The following is a 23,483-nucleotide window of genomic DNA, read 5'->3' on the forward strand; positions in this document are numbered from 1 at the left end:
ATTAGGAATGCTTTTTATGGAGAATAAGATTTAATTTGAAGATAAGTTGTACATTGGCTTGAAATCATGAGTTAAAGACCAGAAAACAGTGAAAGTGACTCATACTTGAAGATGAGGACTCACATTTTGAAGTCATGGTATGTAGAATTGAACAGCTGTGCAAGTTATTAAGAACTGGAATAAATAGATATACACTAGATCAGTAATGTACAAACTTTTTTTTTTTTTAAGCATGGACCCCTTTCTTCAATGGAATAGAATTCTAATGTAAAAAACATAAAAGAAGACTTTGAATGGAAGCAGTCTTATGGGCCAGAAATATAACCCCTATTCCAAAGTACTTGGAGTTACCTTGAAACTGCATAAAGCATTTTCAAGTGTAATCCTAGCAATAATAAGCTATTAAAAAAGCTATTTTTATTGATTTAACTGACATCAGCACAAGCACATGGCAAAACAAGTGGGGCAAAAAGATATACAGTGAAAAATACACCCCTGGTCCCTTTGCATAATACAGTAAATACAGTTCGCAGTTTCTTTTATATATTTTTATCACAAATAAAATCTTGGTTTTTGTATTCTTTTCCATCTTGTTCTTTTCACTTAACTAGTATAAACCTACCTCATTCTTTTTTAAAGCTGCATAGTAACATAATAAAAACAATTAAATCTAATAATTTGTTATTGACAGAAACATGTTTTTGGTATATTTTGCAATTACAAAGTTGAAATAAATATCCTTTACACATATGTCTTTACTTCTACACGTGAATGTATTTCTAAGATAAATTCTTTTGAAAACCTTTAAGCAGGAAAGTTAATATCAGAAAGCCAAATCTAATATTGGGATCACTAAGGCAAAGTTATTTTTATATGGTATCCATAGCCTCTTACCCTCTTTAAGTATGTTGTTTGCCCCATTCTGTAAGTTCTGCTTCTTCTCCATTAAAGGAGACGTTGTGTTTTCTTCTTTCTCTCATTTTTATATGAGGGGATTGAACCCAGGGGCACTCAACTACTGAGCCTCATCCCCAGCCCTTTTTTGTATTTTATTTAGAAACAGAATCTCACTGAGTTGCTTAGGACCTCGCTAAGCTGCTGAGTCTGGCTTTGAACTTGCTATCCTCCTTGCCTCAGCCTTCTGAGGTGCTGGGATTATAGGTGTGCATTACCGAACCCAGCAAAGGGATGTTTTTATTTAGTTCATTATGTAGTACTTAGACTCTTTGCTTTCTGGGCTTCTGAGTGCTCCTATATATTTTACATAGAGTAACATAATTTTATCTGCTACTCTGTGTTATTTGTTTAGTCTCTTATGCATTGGTCTCAGTTGTTTACCAGAACTGTCTTAGATATTCTAATTAGAATTTTAGTTATGTTTCTTAGTTAAAGCTTTAGGTCTTTTTCTTGTTATTAGGAACCCCTTGCATTTGCAGATGAAAGAATTAGTTACATTGTCTCTATTTTTATCTTTCTAACTTTTGTGTTCTTAGGGAAAATTTCTACGTGTAGTTCATATTTAAATTCATGGACTATGCTTATGGCTTATTTGATCCATAGATGTTAAATCTTCCTTTAATAATCTCATGTATCTATTTCATATGTGTTGGGATAAGCTCTTCCCCACAGATATCTCATTGCAAAGAAATTCTTAATCCGTTGGATAGAAAAGAATACTCTGAATAGATTATTTATTGAGCAGTATGAAACCAGTGCTTTACACTTGGATTATTTTCTTATCATCAGGTCTCTTGAGGTATAAATAAGACAAGAGTAAATTTTTAAAAGATTTAACAGAAATCCATAATTTAGCATGGTACACATTTGGAGATAGAATTAAGGCCAATGAAAGGAAGGAAAATAAATAAAGAAATTGTTAAATATTTTAATCATTGTAAATTGCATGTGTGTGTGTGTTATTTGCTCATTTGCAGGAAGTCTTTTTTAAATATTTTTAATTGCCTATGGGCCATTATTTTATTTATTTATATGTGGTACTGAGAATGGAACCCAGTGTTTCACACATGCTAGGCAAGTGCTTTTCTACGAAGCTACAACCCCAGCCCTGTTTTTTTTTAATTCATCTTTTTATTTGAACTTGCTCTCCTCCTTGCCTCAGCCTCCTATTGTAATGCATTATAATTCTTATTACACATATAGAGCACAATTTTTCATATCTCTGGTTGTATACAAGTATATACACACCAATTCGTATCTTCATACATGTTCTTTGGATAATAATGTCCATCACATTCTACCATCATTTCCAACCCCATGTCTCCTCCCTTCCCCTCCTCCTCCTACCCCTTTGCCTTATCTAGAGTTCATCTATTCCTCCCATGCTCCCCCTCCCTACCCCACTATGAATCAGCCTCCTTATATCAGAGAAAACATTGGGTATTTGGTTTGGGGGGTGGATGACTTCACTTAGCATTATCTTCTCTAACTCCATCCATTTACCTGCAGATGCCATGATTTTATTGTCTTTCATTGCTGAGTAATATTCCATTGTGTATATATGCCACATTTCTTAATCCATTCATTTATTGAAGGGTATTTAGGTTGGTACAGTTGTTTGTTTTTTTAACCAACAAGTTTATAAAATTCCAACAGTGACTTGAGAAATAGTTAAATTCAACTACATAATTTTTTTTAGGTAAAGAAACTAGTTTTGGGGAGAATCTGAATTCATTCCAGATCACAGACTAAACACAGAGTACCTGCTTTTCAGTTGGCTTCTGTTTGATGATGTAATTAATCAACTGTTTACAGAAGTAGTTAAAATGCAACAAGTGACAAAACAATCCATTTTATATACTCATATTTTAGATCACAATATACCACTTAATTCCTAGAAATAAGTTTCTGAAAATGTAGATAAATAAAATTTTTATAATTATTTTTCTATGAACACATTATATTCAGAGAATAATTCTGTCTGCAAATAAAGTATTTCCACCTCATCTATTTCCTAAAGTCCCTTAACAGAAAAATTTTTATTTCTTGGTTTCTGTTTTTGTTAAGCTACTTAGTGTCTTGAAGTATTATATGTCCAAATGTTAGTTGCTGGAAGTTATCTAAAGAAAGTCATATAAAAGCCTTTGTTAGAACTTTTAGAAAATAAGGGACTTAAACTCTACACAATTTTTCATATCTCTGGTTGTATACAAGTATATACACACCAATTGTTAGTTGTTCTGCTAAGCCAAAAGAAGCAGCATCGTGACTTATTTCCTGATATTCTTCCTAATTATTGCACATATATATGTATATAATTATTACATTTCAATATATATAAATATATCCTCTCTTTATATATAGTAAGGGTTCACTGAGTCTGTTTTTGTTCTTTGAATTTCCACAACTTTTGATGTTGTTAGCTGGTAGACTCATTCTTTAAGAAAACTCTTCCAGGAAAAATATCTATGCCTGTTCTTGTTCTTTTTCTTTTTCTTTTGTTTATTTTTTATTTCTTTAAAAGAGTCAGGGTTTCACTAAATGCCTACGCTGGATTCCTGGGCTCAAGCCATTCCTCTCACAGGCGCATACCAGCACACCTAGCTTTTTAAGTCTGTTTTAAGAGTAATTTCTGATTGTCAGTTTAATCTGACAAACTTTAATCTGTTTTAGAGCTTATATTTTTTCACCAGTGTAGGGATCAAACCCAAGGTCTTGCACATGCTAGGCAAGTGTATCCCAAACCCCTTTAGCTATAAATTAAATATAGTTAAATACTGAACTATTTGTGCAACTGAAACAGGGAGATAATATACATTTATTAATTATACATTTTGTAGGCCAACATATCCTACCTTCCCTAATTGTACCTGTTCAGGTTTATGCCTCCCAGCTGTCAGTATTCATAAACTATGATTCCAAAAAAGGAATATTTGGCAATACATGAATTTGAATAATATTACCATTAACAGCTGATCATTGAATTTTTTATAGTACATAAAATCTTCATGCAAGGAAGAAACTTTTGTGCTCTTCATTTTCACAAATTCTGGTTTTTGTCTTAGAATTGTTACAGATAATTATCATTTTAGTAAAATACAGCAAATTTATGTCACCCAGTTTGAGCATTATGATATACATTAATCGCATACTAAATGCTATCTGTTATAAACAGTTTGAACAAAATGCAAAATATTACACTTCTAGACGTATGCGGACAAAATATTGACTTTGGGTCATTGAAATCAGGTTGAATCATCTTATTCATAGCTATATAAAATTAAAACTTAAAAAGAAGGTTTTGGTAGTTGAGTGTAACTTTTGATTTTTCATCCTTAGCACTACTAACATTTTGGGCTTGATAATTCTATGTTATTGAGTGTGGGCTGTCTTGTGCATTGTAGGGTATTTAGCAGTATCTCTAGCCTCTGCTACTCCATGCTATTAGCTACAAGTTGCTACAATGCCTACTCCATGCAATTAGCTACAAGTTGCTACAATCAAACATGTCTCCCAAATGTTCCTTGGTACCACTGTTTTCAATGATGGAAAAGATTTACAATGAATCAAATCAGTTTTTGTCCCTTCATCTTCTGCACATTTTTCTCCCATGGTTTACAACAAATTTATATCACATTGCAAAGTTCTATGTTAATTTTCAATTGTATAACCTTTACCCCAACTGATGAACCAACTTTCTTTCTTTCCTTTTTTCTTTTTTCTATTTTTCTAATATTTATTTTTTAATTGTAGTTGGTCACAATTCCATTTATTTATTTATTTATTTATTTATTTATTTATATGTGGTGCTGAGGATTGAACCCAGGGCCTCGCATGTGGTAGACAAACACTCTTCCGCTGAGCCACAACCCCAGCCCCCTTTTTTCTATTTTTTAAGAGATGGAGTTTTGCTAGGTTGCTCAGTCTGCCCTTGAATGCCTACTTCAACTTCCCAAGTATTTGGAACTGCAGACACACACACCACTTGCCCTAGCTTAACTGCTTAACTTTCTATAAAGAAGTCCAAAATTATACACTAAAAACCATAATCTCATGAATAGCCTTGAATTAAAAGATATGACTATACATCTTTTATATTCTTCTGTAGGACAGTATGTTGTGGATAGGGAAGTCATGTTAATATAGTCAGTTCTTTTTGATCTTGTGATTCTGGGTTGGTTTTTGATCACATAGAACCAATTTTTTGGTGATGTTCAAATATCAAGGAAAGGGATATTCTTAACACAGGGGGTCACAATGAGAGTGTTGGTATCAAATCTCAATACTCTGGCCCTAACAGAAATCTTGAAGTAGTTGGTTCTTGGATACCTGAATGGTTTTTATTTTAATGAGTACATGTTTTTTAAATTGTCTGAACAACTTAATCTTTTTATTGATTCTTACATATTACGTTTAATAATAAATAAAACTCAATGTGACAATGGGCTAATTATTTTGTCAGTTAAAATTATTAATTTTTCATTTATATTCGTGTTACAACTTATTTGAAAAGTTTTAAGATACTGTAACATACCTTAACATTGGTACCTAAACATTATGAGGTATTCATTTTTAATTCTTAACACAGATTTATCTAGCTAAAAATATAATGCCATGAAAAAGGTATGCATAACATGTAAATAATTAATACTATTAAATATTCACTTTAACATTAATAATCCCTAAAAATACCTTAAGTTTTCTTTTATTGCTTCTATACTCATTGGTAATTATATAGTCAGATGTTTACTCATTAAAAAACAATAGCTAATGACTGTTAAATGCTAGAGTCTAAGGACTTTAGCTGCATTATCTCATTTAACCCTCCCAAATATACATTCATATTACTGATGAATAAATTAAAAACTCAGAGAAATTATACAGTTAATAAACTCTTGACACAGTTTTTGCACCCACATAAAAAACTTATTTTCAAATATCACACCAAAACAAGATAATCTCTGTTTTTGTTTTTTCAAGATTTAGGTTTATACTCTTTTACTCCAATACATTTTTATTTTTTGAGTGCTTACCATATGACAAACTTTGTGGGTCTCATTGTTGTTTTCTTTTTACTTGGAAATAATTTGTGACTTAAAAAAAAATACAGAGTTCACATTTATTTTCCCTAATGTTACTAATGGATCTGGCCATTGTATAAATGTCCAAATTATAGATATCAGAAAATTAATATTGACTCATAGTATAATTAACTAAATTATAGACTTTAAATGAATCTCACCAGTTCATCCCTTAATGTCCTTTTTCTGTTCTAAATCAAACCTAGGATCCCACATCATATTTGAGTCTATCTCATAAGTCTTCAACGTATGAATGTTCCTCAGTCTTCTTTTCCTTCATGATTGACACTGTTAATGAATACTGCTCATTTATTTTGTTTGTGGTCTTTCAGTATTTTCTCAGGGTTCTACTGAGGTTATACATATTTGGAAGAATACTACAGAGATGATGTGCTCTTCTTGGGGCACCAGAGAATACATGATGTTGATATATTTTATTATAGTGATGTAGTTTATACATTGTGAAGTTACTCTTTCCCCTTTTTGTTTGATAAATGCTTTGGAGGAGAAATGTTGATATTATATAAATATTCTGTTTCTCCTCAAAGTTTCCCTTACTGCTTTCCTTGTTGCAAGTTACTTTACATGATTATTTTATGTATTATTAATAATTACAAAGGCATTGCCTTAACTTTCAAAGTAGACGACTAACTTTCAGAGCTAAGCTTATACTTTTTAGTAGGAACAATAGTAAATAAAATCTGAAAATTTGGGGGCTGGGATTGTGGCTCAGTGGTAGAGTGCTCGCCTAGAACGTTCAAGGCCCTGGGTTCGATCCTCAGCACCACATAAAATAAGTAAATAAAATAAAGATATTGTGTCCAACTACAACTAAAAAAAATAAATATTAAAAAAATGAATCTATGAAAATGGCGGGGGGGGGGGGGACAATTTATGACCAGTATAAGACAGTAGTACTTTTGCACCCATGAAGAATAATTAGCTACCAAGAGATCATATGAGCTAAATATGTATGTCTAAAATCAAAATAGTTAAAGTTACATGTGAATAATAATGAATATAATAGAACTGCTGAGGAAAATGGCTGCATAGGCTTGTTTTTAAGATTAAGTCTCTTCTCACTTAAATGAACAAAAAGAACCGAAAGTAGAAGAGAAAATGGTACCTTTACTGAAACTAAAAAAAAGCCCTAAACCATATGCAGTGAGCTATAGTTGTCTTTCTAGTTACCAGGACTAAATTTTATTTCTCATTTAAACAATATTATATTAATCAACTTTGTGTGTGTGTGTGTGTGTGTGTGTGTGTGTGTGTATGTATATATATATATATATATATATATTCCTTTTTCTACTGGTTCTTTATTTCTACAGATTAGATTCTCAGTAGTAGAATTACAAAATTCAGGCATATACATACAATTGTGTGTATTATTTAGATAGATCTATATAAGTTTAAAAATATTATAGATAACTTTCTCAAGAAAAATAATCCCCAAAAATGTGTGTGTATCTCTGTGTGTCTTTCTGTGTTTATTTTACTACTTATTTTGCCTTATGGGTATTTCGTACTTTAGTCCTCACATTAGTTTGTTTTCTGTCATTATAATAAAATGCTAGATATAATAAAATTCTAGATGTTAGATAAATTATAATTAAATAGAAATTTATTGAGATCACAGTTTTAGAAACTAAACAACTAAATAGCATGGTACTGTTTTTGCCAAGGACCTCTTTGTCTGCCTCATATCATTACTGATAGTATCATGGTGGGAATATGTACAAAAGACAGAAATTACATGTCAAGACAGGAACCCAGAGAGTGGTGAGAGACTAGGCTCACTCTTTTATAACAACTATCTCTGAAAAACTTAACTAGTAGTCCCAAAAGAACTATTTTAAAATAAGACAAGATCAATGTTTAAATATTGTGTGAAATCCATATGATATATAGATAATTTTTTCTATATCCTAGCTCCTTTCATCTTTTTTTTTTTTTTTTTAATGGAAACATGGGCTCACTTAGTTGTGATCCTCCTGCCTTAGCCTCCTGATTCACTGAAATGGTAGACATGCATCACTACGCCAGGCTATATTCTGGAGTTTTAATATCAACATCTGCTCTTACAATAAAGCTATGTAAGATTGTATACACACTAGCTAAGTGAAGTAATAAATATGCTTAGAAGTGATTTTGTCATTATAAATAGTTTGCTAAGTCTACTTGAAATCATATTAAAACTTGACTCCAATAAAAACTCTAAAAATGTATTTGCTTTTTTTTTTTTTTTTTTTTTTGCATGGGAGGAGTGGAGACTCTCTGTATTAGAGACTACCATGCCAGATTCTTGGACACCTAAGACCAACAAGTATATTACTATCTAGATTTAAAAGACAAGAATGCCCTCTATTCAAATATGATATTTTCTTGATTCTTTAAGATAATACAGGAATTATATTGCAATTGAATAAATAATATTCTTTAAGAAGAAGAACATAATTTTAATTTTCCTAAGTTTTGTGGTATTACACATTTGTGGGAAATTACTATTTAAAACAGTGTTAATTTTTTTGGACATAAGAAAACCCTGTAAATCTATTAGAAGAGATTTAGTACACTAAAATTAAACTTATTTCAAACCAGGTGCAGTGGCAGTTGTCTGTAGTCCCCATTACTTGGGGGGAGGTGAAGTTAGAGGATCCCTTGAGTCAAAAAGTGGAAAACTAGGGTGAGAACCTGTCCCCCCGCCCACACACACACAAATTTAAACTTATTTTATTAATTGGCATTTGTTGTAGTCCATTTTCTGTTACTATAACAGAATACCTGATATTGAGGTCTGTTTATCTCACAATTCTGAAGGCAGGAAGTTCAAGATCAGAAGAGCTTACTTAACTATGTGGAGTGGCTTCCCTTTTACACTTCTCCAAAGAAATAGCCCATTTCCAAGGAAATAAGAATTCACTCACTTCTGCCCAGTCCCAGAAGAAAGGCATCAATTTCTCATAAGGACTTAATCACCTTTTTGAAGACCCAACTTCCCAACACTCCTGCACTGTGAAATTTAGCCTCAACATGAGCATTTTTAAGATATGAAAGTATTTTTTCCTATTTTATGAAAACTATATATTTATAAATTTATAGTTTAAAAAGTAAGCAAAGGGTTTATATATGTTTAGTTCTTTTGAATAATTTTGAGAATTATAATACTGAGAATCAATTTTTTCCCTCTCTTGTAGATATGGATTCTGGAGAACGGTTGCCATCCTCAACAGCCTCCTCTACCACACCAAGTTCATCTTCTACACCTTCTGCGACTTCAGCAGTTTCAAAAGGTGGCCTTTCCACTGGAGCTGCTTCACTTAGCTCTACAATCAACCCATGTGGTAAATACCCTTTATTAACTCAATTTTAGAATGCCATCGTTTTGATCATTTGCATTCTTAATAAAGAGATCTAAATAAAGTGTTCTCTTGAATTCTGCTGACCTGTTGAATAATGGCTGGGTTAAACAGCTAGTGTTCTTTGCTTTTTCCTGGATCTTTCACTGGGATATCCTTGGTTATTCCATGCTTTTCCTGCTTACTGGAAAGTATCTTTGAGGGATTGAATCTTAATATTGTAATTTGTTTTACCATGTTAATTAAGGAATTAGTAGGTCTTGGTAATAAGATTTAGTACCAATGCTGTGGATTCTTTGTCCTAATCTTGTTGCTAGTATTTGAAATGACGTTCAGATGCTCCAGCTACCCCAGTTCACAGATATACACTACACTAAGACAGATTATTTACTTAATGGGAAATTAAATTAAAACAAATGAACAAATAGCAACAACAAAACCCTAAACTTGATTAACTCATTCATTTATTAGCAGGAATGATTTTAGCCTTACTTTTTTTATCTTGTAGAATTATTTCATGATTATAAACAGGTGAACTAAATAAACATCTTACTTTTTTTCAAGTTAAAATTTATAATTTTATATAAATAATACATAAAAATATGGAATATTTGCTTAAATATCCTAGCAAATTATTAACTATATTTTCTCAGTTATTTTTGTTTTTTAAGCAATAAAATAAAAAAGGATGCCATTGAATTTATCATAGAATGATGTTCTTAGCGGTTACCAAATAACTAAAATGACATATCTTAAAAATCAGTATAACCCTTCTTGTTATACATTGTATAGTCTTCATCAAGTAATCTAACAACTTTGTCCACATTTTCCTTATACATAAATGATGTCTGGATTCTAAGATCAGTGATGATATGCTTTCCTAAAAGACAGTGATGCCACAATTTATTTTTTAACCAATATTACTTTGAATGATTGCAAACAGTTGTATTTTTGTAATTTTTTTCCCTGTTTTTATAACTCCTCTTCCTCTTTCCTTTGCTGTCAACTCCTTTTAATGTATTCTCATCTGCTTTCTTATTTAGTATTTGTTTCTGTTATCCTTAATATAATGGTGTTTCTAGAAAAATGTTTTTTTCTTTTCTTTTTGTTTTAATGTTGAAGGTTTCTGGTAGTTTTTTTTCTCATTTTTCTTAATCAATGATACTGGCATTGCTTACAATTCTGATTACTTATATTTTCGGCACCATTCTTTGTTAGTTGTAATTGGGAGTTTCAGAAAGGATGGGATATATTAAGTTGCTAAATAACATCAGAAATCTTGTAAGAAAAGGGAATAGTTTTTGCTATTAAAAGAGGGTGTAGAGGTTTTATATTGAGATGCTTATACATTAAAGTGTAATTTTTGTTTTTTCAAAAGTTCATCACTTATTAACACATTATATTTTAAATACCTACACGATAATATTTTTTTCACTTTCTAGGCAAAATGAGTTTTAAAAATTTTTAACTTTTACAATGTTGTATTTCATATTTCAAATAGTTTATTCCCACCCAAGGCTACTGAGAATGTCTTTTAAGGTTGCTCAGTTTATTTTCTTATCTTTTCTTGTTTGATTCATTGTTTTTGGCTTATATATTATCTGATAATCTACCCATTTGAAAGTAAAATCAAGATTCATAATGGGCTGGATCCCTTTATTTTAACAATTTGATCTCTCTCTCTCTCTCTCTTTTTTTTTTTTGCTATATAGAGATAGCAGATCAGAATTGTCATCTTTTTTTTTTTTTTTTTTAAAGTTGTCGATGGATCTTTGTTTTATTTATTTATATGTGGTACTGAGAACCGAACCCAGTGCCTCATACATGCCAGGCAAGTGCTCTACCACTGAGCCACAACCCAGCCCAAAATCTCATCTTTAAAATGCTAAAGGCTCAACAATTTTTTTCATGGATCTCTGGTGTTATTCTGTTATTTTACACATTATTTTGTTTTAGAATCTCATTTATTTCTTTGTCACCTTCATTAATGATGTATCTATAGAAATTCCTTCAAGCTATATAGGATGTAATTTGAACTTGCTTTCATACTTTGAATTACCACCTATTTGCTATTGAATCAATATCTTGTCAAGGTCCAAGATTATACCTACTTATAGGTTAGCCTATTGCTATATTGGATGCTGACAGAAGACATGGATCAGAGATTCTGTTGCTTATGGCACAGCAAACTACATAAGTATGATATTGGCTTTGGTTCTGTATGCCTAAGTTCCACAGGGATGATGCAGATCCCATCATGTATGGGTTGCTGTCACATCTGAGGAACATTGGAATTGAGAAATTGAGTGCTTTTATCGACGAGAGTAAGCTCATTCTTTGCAAGGAGGATGTTTGTTACCGTATCTTTTAAGGTTGTTCACTGCAGATGTCATAGTCTTGAGAATAGCCCAGTTAAAGAGTGATCAAGGCCTGCATTCTTGACATATCCAGCAATAACATGCAGAGATGCTAAGGGCCTTGGATAATTGCCTCTTACAAAACACTTTTAGTTTTATTTTATACGTCATTAATAATAGAGGTAACTTGGATTAAAAAAATATTTATAACACTGCAGTAAAGATCAGTTTAAGGCAGGCATGGTGGTGCATTCCTAAAATCCCAGTAACTCGTGGAGCTGAAACTATAGGATTGCATATTTGAGGCCAGCTTCATCAACTTGTGAGTCCCTAAGCAATGCAGTGAGTTGCTGTCTCAAAATAGAAAAATTAAAAGGGCTGAGGATGTAGCTCAGCGATAAAGCACCCTGGGTTCAATACCTAGTACCAAAACAAAACAAAACAAAATTAAGACTGTTTGCATATATGGGTTTTATTGGTCTTGTCTGAAGAGTAATATTTCTTTTCCATTAGGAATACACATACACATGCGTATTTTTTTAATAAATTGCATACTCTTAAAAATGAATTTGAGACAGCTTTCACTATGTGTATAGCCCAATAAACAAAAATAGTTAACTAAAATGTCAAAAGATAGGCTCTAAGAAATAAAAAAGATGTCAGCTGTAGAAAACCACAGATATTGAACAAAAAACTTAACTAGTTATCAGCTAAGCATAAAAAGAAAACACCTTACCCTGATGCTATTTAAATATATTAGTTTCTCAGAAAAAACACACATTGTTTTTGGCCCTGAGTAATATGGGGAATTTGCCACTGGAGCTTTTGTTTAAGAATTCAGATGATACACACTATCCCACATTCTAGGTTCAGATATATTCAGATATTTTTCCACATATTGTCTCTGGGTAAAAGTGGAGAGTGGAATACAAACATAATTTCACAAATAAACTTTGCATAGTGAATTTGTTTGAGATTTATGATTATTCAACCTAATACAAAGATAGAATTTTGAAAAATTTAAATAATAGTCAAGCTGTACCATAGACCAGTGCTTTTCAATCCGTCTTTGAAGGTAGATTTCTTCAAACAAAAGCTTATGCAAATGTAAAATATATAAAACTGATAAACTATTAAAAAACCACTCTGGTTGAGGCTGGAATAGGTCTACTTTTAAAAATTAAAGGAATTACTTTTCCTATGAATCTTAATTGTAGGCCTCTATAAACATGTGCCAAATCATGGTATATCAAAGAAATAATAAGTTGATCATTTTAGGCTATTTGTTAGTTACGGCAGTGATTAACTATGGGTAGGAAAGCATGGCAAATGAACAGACCAACCCATAGGTAAGCAGTCCTGAAGTGGGAAATGTCATCACAGTCCTAGGCTCCTTCTAATTATACATTTCTTCTTCTAAAATGTGAGATTCTATGCTTACGTAGGTATCTCAGAACTACAAGAGGGCTGATCCACCAGGAAGTGAGCGGGTATGGGATAGGCAAAAGTTGCATGCCAATTGACTTTGTTTCCTTTTAAGTTTTTCCAGAAACCCCACCCAGAGATTTCTACTTACATCTTTTTCATCAGAACTGTGTGAGTGATAATGTCAGCTTCAAGAAAGGCCAGGGAGAATAGGTTCTAGCTGAGCATATTTTTATCATGAATAAAGCAGATGTTCTGTAACTAAGGAAAAAGGAAAGAGTAGATTGGTAATATGTGTGCCACTAAGGGCTAAGTACAGCAAAGGATAGGAACGAGGTTAAGCTTGGGAGTAGGCCAAGACCAGGTCATTTAGAATTTATGTGGCATGCTTAGGAATTGTTGCAGAATAATTCAGTATTAAAAGCAAAGACTTTGCTATCTAAAGGCCCTGAAATTGAATCTTAGCTTGTCAAGATACCTCATTAATAATATAGTTATACCAGCACCTACTTTATAATATTATGAGAATAAATAAGTTCTTATATATAGTAGGTGCTTGGTAAATTGTAACCATTATTTTTTTTTCATACTTTATCCAAAAGGAATGGATTTATATGATCACATTACTTTGAAAATGATAGCTCTGAAGAATTTGGAGTATCAGTTTGCAATGGGGATAGAACCAAAGGCAAAGACAACCTTATATCCATACTTAAAATATAAGTATTTGAACATGAATATATTTATAGGCTTATATTTATACTTATTATATTTAAATTATACATATGTATGTGTGTGTATACATATATATATATATATGTGTGTGTGTGTATATGTATTTATTCAGGTGTGAAATAAGGAAGAACTAAATGAAAGAGTATTAGAAATAGAATAATATGCAAGGTTCCAAAGACATATATATATATATATTTTGGGGGGGAGGGCGTCCATTTCTTTCTTTTTCAAAAATTCTTATTTGTCATGTATGACAGAGAATGCATTACAATTCATATTACACATAGAGAGAGAGCACAATTTTTCGTATGTCTAGTTGTACACAAAGTAGAGTCATACCATTCCTGTCTTCATACATGTACTTTGGATAATGATGTCCATCACATTCCACCATCATTTCTAACCCCATACTCCCTCCCTTCCACTCCCTCCCCTTTGCTATATCTAGAGTTCCTCTATTCCTCCCATGCTCCCCATCCCAACCCCATTGTGAATCAGCATCCTTATAATCAGAGAGAACATTCAGCAATTGATTCTGGGGGATTGGCTTACTTCACTTAGCATTATATTCTCTAACTCCATCCATTTACTTGCAAATTCCATGATTTTATTCTCTTTTAATGCTGAGTAATATTCTATTGTGTATATATATCACATTTTCTTTATCCATTCATCTACCGAAGGGCATCTAAGTTGGTTTTCACGGTTTAGCTATTATAGATTGTGCTGCTATAAACATTTATGTGGCTGTGTTCCTGTAGTATGGTGTTTTTTAAGTCTTTGTGTATACACAGAGGAGTGAGATAGCTGGGTCAAATGGTGGTTCCATTCCCAACTTTCCAAGCAATCTCCATACTGCTTTCCAGATTGGCTGTAAGAATTTGCAGTCCCACTAGCAATGTATGAGTGTGCCTTTTCCCCCACATCCTCACCAACACTTACTAGTTGTTTGTGTTCCTAATAGCTACCACTCTGACTGGAGTGAAATGAAATCTTGCAGTAGTTTTGATTTGCATTTTTCTAATTGCTAGAGATGTTGAACATTTTTTCATATATTTGTTGATTGATTCTATATCATCTTCTAAGAAGTGTCTGTTTACCAAACATATTTTTAGGGTGTGGATTCTTATGGGATGTTTAGAGAAAGAGAAGCCCTGATATTACTTTGGTATCTCACTGAGGGTGACATGAGAAATGAGGAGGAGAATATATGAAAGGGTAAAAGAAATAGTTATCCTTTTGTTGTTATATGTATATAGAATATACATGTATTCATACATCGATATTAGTAGATATTTTATAGTGTTTTCTTTTTTTTTTTGCCCTTTACTAAAATTGCTATAGATACTGATGCATATAAGCATACGTTTATGAATATATCTTTCAGTTTTGCCATTCATACCAGTTTATTTTTCTCCCAGTTGTGTGTTAGAATTTCAGATTACTCATGACACTTGGTATTGTTAGATTTTTTTTGTCTATGTGAATATGAAGAAACATTTAATTGAGGTTATTTTAAGCTTTTTATAATTTTTTTTTTGCATTTTGAATTTTCTTTTTTAAAATGCCTTTTAGAGCTTTGGTGGGTATTTGTAATGCTTTGTATACCCTTTTCTTAAAGACATGCAAATTCTGCCAGCAGCTATGTAGGCTGAGGCCAAAGGATCACAAGTTTGAGGCTAACCTGGGCAACATAGTGAGGTACTGTCTCAGAATTAAAAAAAAAACATAAAGGGTTGAGCATGTAGCTCAGTAGAGAGTTCCTGGATTCTGTCTCCAGTACTTGAAAGAAAGAAAAAGAGGTGGGGGTAGGGGGAGAAAAAAGGAAAAAGGAAAGGAAAGGAAAGGGGAAGGAAGGGGAGGGAGGATGGAAGGAAGGATGGAAGGAAGGGAGGGAGGATGGAAGGAAGGGAGCAAGGATGGAAGGGAGGGAGGGAGGAAGGGAGGAAGGGAGGGAGGGAGGGAGAAAGGGAGGGAGGGAGGGAGGAATTTGCAAGGTTTTTCTGTTTACCGAATGCTGATTCTTTTTTTACTTATATGTCTGGGAGATATCTTTTCCCAGTTTGTGGGGTGTTTGTGAGAGAGAGAGAGGGAGAGGGAAAGGGAGAGAAAGAGAGAGAGAGAAAGTGTGTGTGTGTGTGTGTGTGTGTGTGTGTGTGTAAGTGTGTGAAAGCTGCTTACTGGCTACATTCTCATTCTTTTTTTTGAAACAGGATCTCACTAAATTGTTTAGGGCCTCACTAAATTGCTTAGGGCTTTGCTGACTTTGAACTTGTGATCCTCCTGCCTCAACCTTCAAGATTCTGAGATTATATGTGTGCACCACTGTGCCAAATCATGGTGTTTTTTATTCTATATTGTCTTGATAAATATAACTTCCAACTTTTACGTAGTCAAATTTATCAGTATTTTAATTATGGGTTGCCTTTTGTTTTATAAGAAATTTTCCTTTACCTGTAAATTTATGCATATATTTTTAAGACTGTATTGCCCTCTTGTCATAGTTTGTTTGGTCTGAAATACCTTAAAGTGGGTAATTTATAAACAACAGAAATTTGTTGGTCATAGTTTCAGAAGTTGGAAAGTTCAAGGTCAAGGAACCACCAGATTGAGTGTTTGGTGAGTGTCTTAGTCTATTTTAGATTGCTATTAAAAATAGCAATCTGACGCTGGGTACTTTAAATAGGAGTTTAATTGGCTTATGATCCTGATGGCTGGGAAGTCAAAATAGTATGGCACTGTCTCTGATGAGGGCCCCTCCCCTTGGTATATTACATCATCACAGAGAAATACAAAGGGATTTTGTCACTTGCAAAAGGGGTAAAGCATATAAGGTGCCCTTACTTTATAATAACTTACTCCTGTGAGAACATTAATCCCTTCAGAGGTTAATGCCCCCGTGACCTAATCAATCACTTCCACTGGGCATTGCCTCTTACAGTCACATCTCCTCTCAATATTGCCACACTGGGAGCCATGCTTCCAACCCGTGAACTTTTAGTCAGTAACCAATATCCAAACTGTAACACTGAGAACTTGTTTTTAGCTTGAAAGATGACACCTTATTTGCCACAGTCTCTGGCTGGGCACAAAACACGAGCCTCCACACAGCTTGTAGATTCAAACAGCAATTCTTTATTCCCGAATTCACACCGGCCGTCTACAAACACGTTCTGGGGAAATCCACGTTCTCTGCCCAAATCCACCTCCTGGGCTTCTCTCTCCCAAATATACTGTCTGACCCTAAGAACTCAAGAGGAACTCAGGCAGCAGGATATGCCCTATTCTAAACGGGGAACACCCTAATCTCCTATTATGCTAAACCAGGAACACCCTAAACACGGATCCGCCCTGGTCCTTGAGCAAGGTCACCTTACATGCAAAGTAGCTGCAAAATGTCCTTCCAGTAAAGAAACATGGTGGTACACTGGCAAGGAAATTGTCATACCTACTTGGCTGATGGCTCCCAGCACTTATTGCTATGTCCTTATGTGGTGGAAATGAGATAAGTCACATCCTTTTAACCTTTTTTATAAGGGCATTAATCCCATTCATGAGTGCAGAATTGTCATTACTTCTTCATCTTCCCACAGGCCCTACTTCTTAATTCTATCATATTGGGGTTTAGTTCTAAGATGAATTTTGGGAGAGCAACATCATCAAAACCATAGCACCTTTCATTTAGTATTACTTTGAAAAGTACATGATGGTTAGATATTGAGCCAGCATGACACAATGAATTGGCTTTTTGGTTTTAGAATTCTCACCTTTTTGGGCTGTTGGTTAATAGATCGGTTAAGTTGACTAGAGATAACGTAAATCATTAAAGCTGATTTTAGCAGAAAGAGATTTAATAAAAGGAACTATTGAATGGCAGGTCTCTGGTCCCCATGAATGATTTCAAAACATTATAGCCTGGGCTGGGGATGTGGCTCAAGCGGTAGCACGCTCGCCTGGCATGCGTGTGGCCCGGGTTCTATCCTTAGCACCACATACAAACAAAGATGTTGTGCCTGCCGATAACTAAAAAATAAATATTAAAATTCTCTCTCTCTCTCTACCTTTCTCTTAACAAAAAAAAAAAAAAAAAGCCTGATCCTATCGTTAAAAAAAACCAAAAAAAACATTATAGCCTAATTGAATGTTTTCAGAGTGTTACTGCTTAAGGAAATTATTTCATTCTGTCAGGATACCACTGTTAAACTATTGGCTTCATGATCATACAATCCATGCCTTCAACATAGTGAAAAAAAAAAGAAAAGAAATTATATGACTGGCTCCAGGGCTGTTCTGTGCAGCTTGCTAGATGATGTGCTGCCAGTCTTACCTGTTTTTAATTCTTTCCTAATAAATCTGATTGGCAGAATCTAAATTACTTCCAAAACCCTGACTGAAATAAAGGCTAGTAAATGTAGGTTTTTTTTAAATCATCACAGAAAGGTATACCAAAAGAAAGTTGAAGCAAATGCTCAACGAACCAATTATCTACCCTTTTGAGCTCATTTGGTTATAGCCCTACTGCCATATCTCCCACTTCAGTATTGTGCTACTTGTTTCTGTCACATGTTTGTGAGCTTTATTCCCATTGAGACAGTTCTTTTCTTTTAAAAATAAATACTATTTTAATAGTCCATATAATAACTCATGTATTCTTAGTACATATTTCGTTTGATACGTTGTTCTGTGTTAGAATATAAATTAAATCAAGTATAATAAAACCTTAAAGTGAAATGGCTTTGAACTCTCACAGATAATAACAAACCTATTACTGTCTTTTTAAAGATTATAAAGGGCTTTTCAAGGACTTCATTTCTTCTATACCATATCATTAATTCTGCTTTATATACAATATCATTTTCATCTGTGTATAAGTGTGCTCTAATGTTGTCCATCCTAAAAAAAAATGACATACCCCCAATCCTTCTTTTATTACAAATACTCTTCTGGCTATTGCTTTGTTTTCTGCTAAAATTTCACAACCCAACTTCCCAGAAGAGATCGGTACGTATGCTTTCTCCTTTTCCTTGTCTTTTATGTGTATCTCAATTCATACCATGAGCACTTTACTATTCTCATCTTCCTTGATGTTTCAGCAGAAACTGACTCAGTTGACCATGCCTTAAAAATCTTTCTTTTTAGCTTCAGTGTTACCAATCTTGATTTTTCTCTTATTTCTCAACCTCCTATGTTTTACTGTTTGTTTTGTTTTGTTGTTTTGTCTTTTTTGCTGTTTAGATTTTAGAGTTTGTTTTGATTTGATTCAGTTTTTTTGCAGATTATTTTACTCAGTAATGTTTTGTTTCCCAAGTCTTGATCCTGAAGTCTCTTATTTCTTGTGTCTTTAATTAAATTTAATACCTACTGAGATGACTCTGCCCAAAATTTCTTTGTGAGATCCTAAATGTTTATATACCTTTGATATAGATAGTTCATAGGCCTCTCAAACTTAATAAATTTAACATCCAAATACAAACTTTGGTTTCATCCAAAACCCATTTAGCTCAAATTCTTCTTCCTTTAGCTAAAAGATACCACTACCTGTCCAGTAGCTTTAGACATAATTAATGATTTCTAGATGTCTTTTTTTTTACTCTCACATCAAAATCTTATTGATTTTCCCTTCAGAATAAAATTTGACTCCGAACACTTCTTTATGTGTTTATACCACCCGTCCTAGTCTACACCCAAATCTCTCACCTCTGTCATTATAGAACATTCCTAACCTGTCTCTTCCATGCTTGTTCAGGTTTAATCCATTTCCCTCAAAACAGAGTGAAGCCCATTAAGTAAACCTCCTGCTCACTTTCAGTTTTTTTAAATTTAAGTGTAATCTATTTAAAATAAAACTTAACATTTTAAGAATTTACTATAATGAATGTATATATTTATGTACTCCCAGGTTTTGTACATTATCATCACCCCAAAAAGTTGCTTCCTGTCTTTTTGGTATTAGATTTCTCCTTCCATCCCACGTTGACAATCCATGATCTGCTTTCTATCACTATTGTTTGGTCTTTTCTGGAATTATACATAACTCTGTTTTCTTTTGTGCCTGGCTTCCTTCAATCTTTTGAAATTGGCTTGTGTCACTAGAGCAATAGCTCATTTCTTTTTCCCCCATGGTATTAATTTCTTTATTTAAATTTTTATTTGTTCTCTTAGGTATACATGACAGTATATATAATATATTTATACAAACATGGAATATATCTTATTAATATTTCATTGATGGCTGGGGATGTGGCTCAAGCGGTAGTGCGCTTGCCTGGCATGCGTGCGGCCCGGGTTCGATCCTCAGCACCACATACAAAGAAAGATGTTGTGTCCGCCAAAAACTAAAAAATAAATATTTAAAAAAAATTCTCTCTCTCTCTCTCTTTCTCTCTCTCTCTCTCTTAAAAAAATATTTCATTGATGACTTTGTCACAATTTGTTTATTCATGTACCTATTGATAACTATTGAATTATTTCAGTTTGAGACAATTGTGAATATTCAAGTTACAAGGCCCTGTGTTTTCAGGTGTTTTTATTTCTCTTACGTAAATTCCTAGGGGTGGGATTGTGAGATATCATGTTACGTGTATGTTTAATTTGGTAAGAATTGACAGAAGGGCTGGGGATGTGGCTCAAGTGGTAGCATGCTCGCCTGGCATGCGTGCGGCCTGGGTTCGATCCTCAGCACCACATACAAAGCAAAGATGTTGTGTCCACCGATAACTAAAAATAAATAAATATTAAAATTCTCTCTCTCTCTCTCTCTCCCTCTCTCACTCTCTCTTTAAAAAAAAAAAAAAAAGAATTGACAGAAGTTTTTCCTTAGTGGTTATAATATTATCCCCTTGTAGCAATGTATGGGAGTTCTAGTTACTCCATATTCTTACTAACTCTTGGTATTGTCATTAAAGAAAATTAAATCTACTCTAGTGGGTATAGAGTCTTATTTTAGTTATAGTTTGTATTTCTCTAAAGACTGATGTTGAACAGATTTTCATGTGCTTATTTGCCCTTCATATGCTTTCTTTCATAATACACCTATTCAAATATTTTGCTCCATTTTTTTGTTGTTGTTGTTGTTTCTTAAATTAGGCTGTTTTTCTTTCCAGTCTTTGTACTTGTTACTTTTTCTTTGCTTCAGTGAAATTGTACTTTTTGGTGCAATGTTGAGTAAAAGTGATAACAGATCTGATCCTAGGAGAAAAGCATTCATTCTTTCACCAGTGAATATGATATATGTTTCTCATAGATGCCTTTTATAGGATTGAGAAAGTTTTCTTCTATTTCTGTTTTGTGAGAGGTGTTTTAGTTTTATGTGTTTTAAGTTGATATTGAATTTTGTCACATGCTTTATCTGCTTTCTTCTATTTCTGTTTTTTTGAGAGGTGTTTTAGTTTTATGTATTTTGTTTTAAATTGATATTGAATTTTGTCACATGCTTTATCTGCATCTATTAAGATGATGATATGAATATGGCTTTTCATTTTTTAAAAATATTTTTTAAATTGTTGATAGACCTTTATTTTATTTATTTATATGTGGTGCTGAGAATCATACCCAGTGCCTCACACATGCCAGGCAAGTATGCTACCACTGAGCCCCAGCCCCTGCCCCTGGTTTTTCATTTTTAACCTATTAGTATGGTGTGAATTACATTGACCGATATATTTTAGATGGTAAGCCAGTGTGGCATTTCAGGGATTAATGTACTTGGTCATGATGTAATAGCCTTTTAAAATATTGTTGGATTTAGCCAGGTGCTGTGGCACATGCCTATAATATCAGCGATTCAGGAAGCTGAGATGGAAGGATAATAAATTCAAGGCTATCCTTAGCAATTTAGCAAGATCCTGTCTCAAAATAAAAAAATAATAAGGTGTGGGGATATAGCTCAGTGGTAAAGTGCCCCTGGGCTCAATCCCCATTACCACACATAGTGTGTGTCTTTATATACAAACACATGTGTGTGTATATAAACACATATATGTGTATATGTATATGTATGTATATCTATATATATATATATATACAGGCATGCATAAACATGGATAAATATCACACACACACACACACACACATATTTGGATTTTGATTTGCCAAAATTTTGTTGAGTAACTTTTTTACACCTGTGCTCATCAGGATTATTGGTTGATAGTTTTTTTTTTTCATGTAAATTTCTTTGTTGAAAATGAGTTTGCAAGATTCCAGCCTATGCTATTTTTTTGAAAGAATGTAGAATTTGTTTACTTATTCCTTAAAATATTCTGCAGAATTCAACAGTGAAGTTCATCTGAGTCTGAAGAATTTTTGTTTGCTTATTTGAATTGTTGTTTTTGTAAGATATTAAACCATGTATTCACCTTTTTAAAATATAAAAAAATATACTGGGCTGGGAGTATGGCTTAGTGATAGATCATTTACCTAGCATATGTAAGGCCCTGGGTTCAATTCATATATATATATTACATATATATGCATATATATAAAAAACCATTGTTCAGGTTATCTTTTTCTTTGAGATTTGATTGGTGTATTTAAACAAATTTGTTCATTTTATGTAAGTCATTAAATTTATGGGCCCAAAGTAGTTCCAAGTATTACATTATCTTTTTAATGTCTATATTATTTGTAACAATGTTTTCTCTTTCACTGTTGATATTCATAATTTGTGTTTTTTCTCTTTTTTCCAAGTGACTCAAGGTTTACCAAATTATTGGTCCTTTCAAAGAATGAACTGTCAATTGCTTTGAGTTTTCTCAGTTTTCTTTCTTTATTTTGCTTTTTGGTACTGGGGATTGAACTCAGGGGCCTTTGAACACTGAGCCACTTCCCCAGCCCTATTTAGTATTTTATTCAGAGGTAGGGTCTCACAGAGTTGCTTAGCACCTTGCTTTTGCTGAGGTAGGCTTTGAATTCCCGATCCTCCTGCCTCAGCCTCCCAAGCTGCTGATATTACAGGCGTGCACCACCACTCCCAGCCAGTTTTCTGTTTTCTTTTCCACTAATTTCTACCCTTTATCTTTTATTATTTTATTCTGTTTTTCCATGCTCTGATTTCATTGTCATCTTTTGTAGGTTTTAAGAGGAAAAATTAGATAATTTATTTGGGACCTTTGTCTTTTCCTAATGTATGCACTAAATGCTATGAATTTCCCTTTTAAGTACTGCTAGGCTACAACCCACAGATTTTTGTTTGTTGTCTTTTTCTTATTATTCCAATAAAGTATTTTATATTTTCCTTTGTTAATTCTTCTTTATTTAGAAAAATCATAAATTCAACATTTAGGTTGTTTAAAAATTTATATCCAATTAATTTTATTGTGATCAGAAAATGTCTGGGCTCTATTTCATTAGCTTCCCATTGGCTAGTTCCCTTTGGGTCTCTGGGCTTGTGAAAATTCTTGGTCAACAAATTATTTAGTCAGACATGGGTGTCTTAACTGTGTTTCTTTGCTTATAAAGATTACTCTCTTGGGCTGGGGCTGTAGCTCAGTGGTGAAGCGCTTGCCTTGCATGTGTGAGACACTGGGTTCGATCCTCAGCACCACATAAAAATAAATAAAGATACTGTG

General features: G+C 33.2%; 1 protein-coding gene across 9 annotated transcripts in view; it reads left to right on the plus strand.

The window, feature by feature from the left end:
- Baz2b (bromodomain adjacent to zinc finger domain 2B) overlaps positions 1 to 23,483 on the plus strand; it is a 264,182-nt gene that overhangs the window by 111,692 nt on the left and 129,007 nt on the right. For all 9 annotated transcript variants that reach the window (XM_076865719.2, XM_076865724.2, XM_076865722.2 and 6 more), the window contains one exon: positions 9,239 to 9,385. In XM_076865719.2, coding sequence (XP_076721834.2) covers positions 9,241 to 9,385 — 145 coding nt within the window. In that variant the 5' untranslated portion in view covers positions 9,239 to 9,240. The remainder of the gene's footprint in view (positions 1 to 9,238; positions 9,386 to 23,483) is intronic.

Source organism: Callospermophilus lateralis, chromosome 9 (assembly GCF_048772815.1).
Source record: "Callospermophilus lateralis isolate mCalLat2 chromosome 9, mCalLat2.hap1, whole genome shotgun sequence".
Taxonomy (NCBI): domain Eukaryota; kingdom Metazoa; phylum Chordata; class Mammalia; order Rodentia; family Sciuridae; genus Callospermophilus; species Callospermophilus lateralis.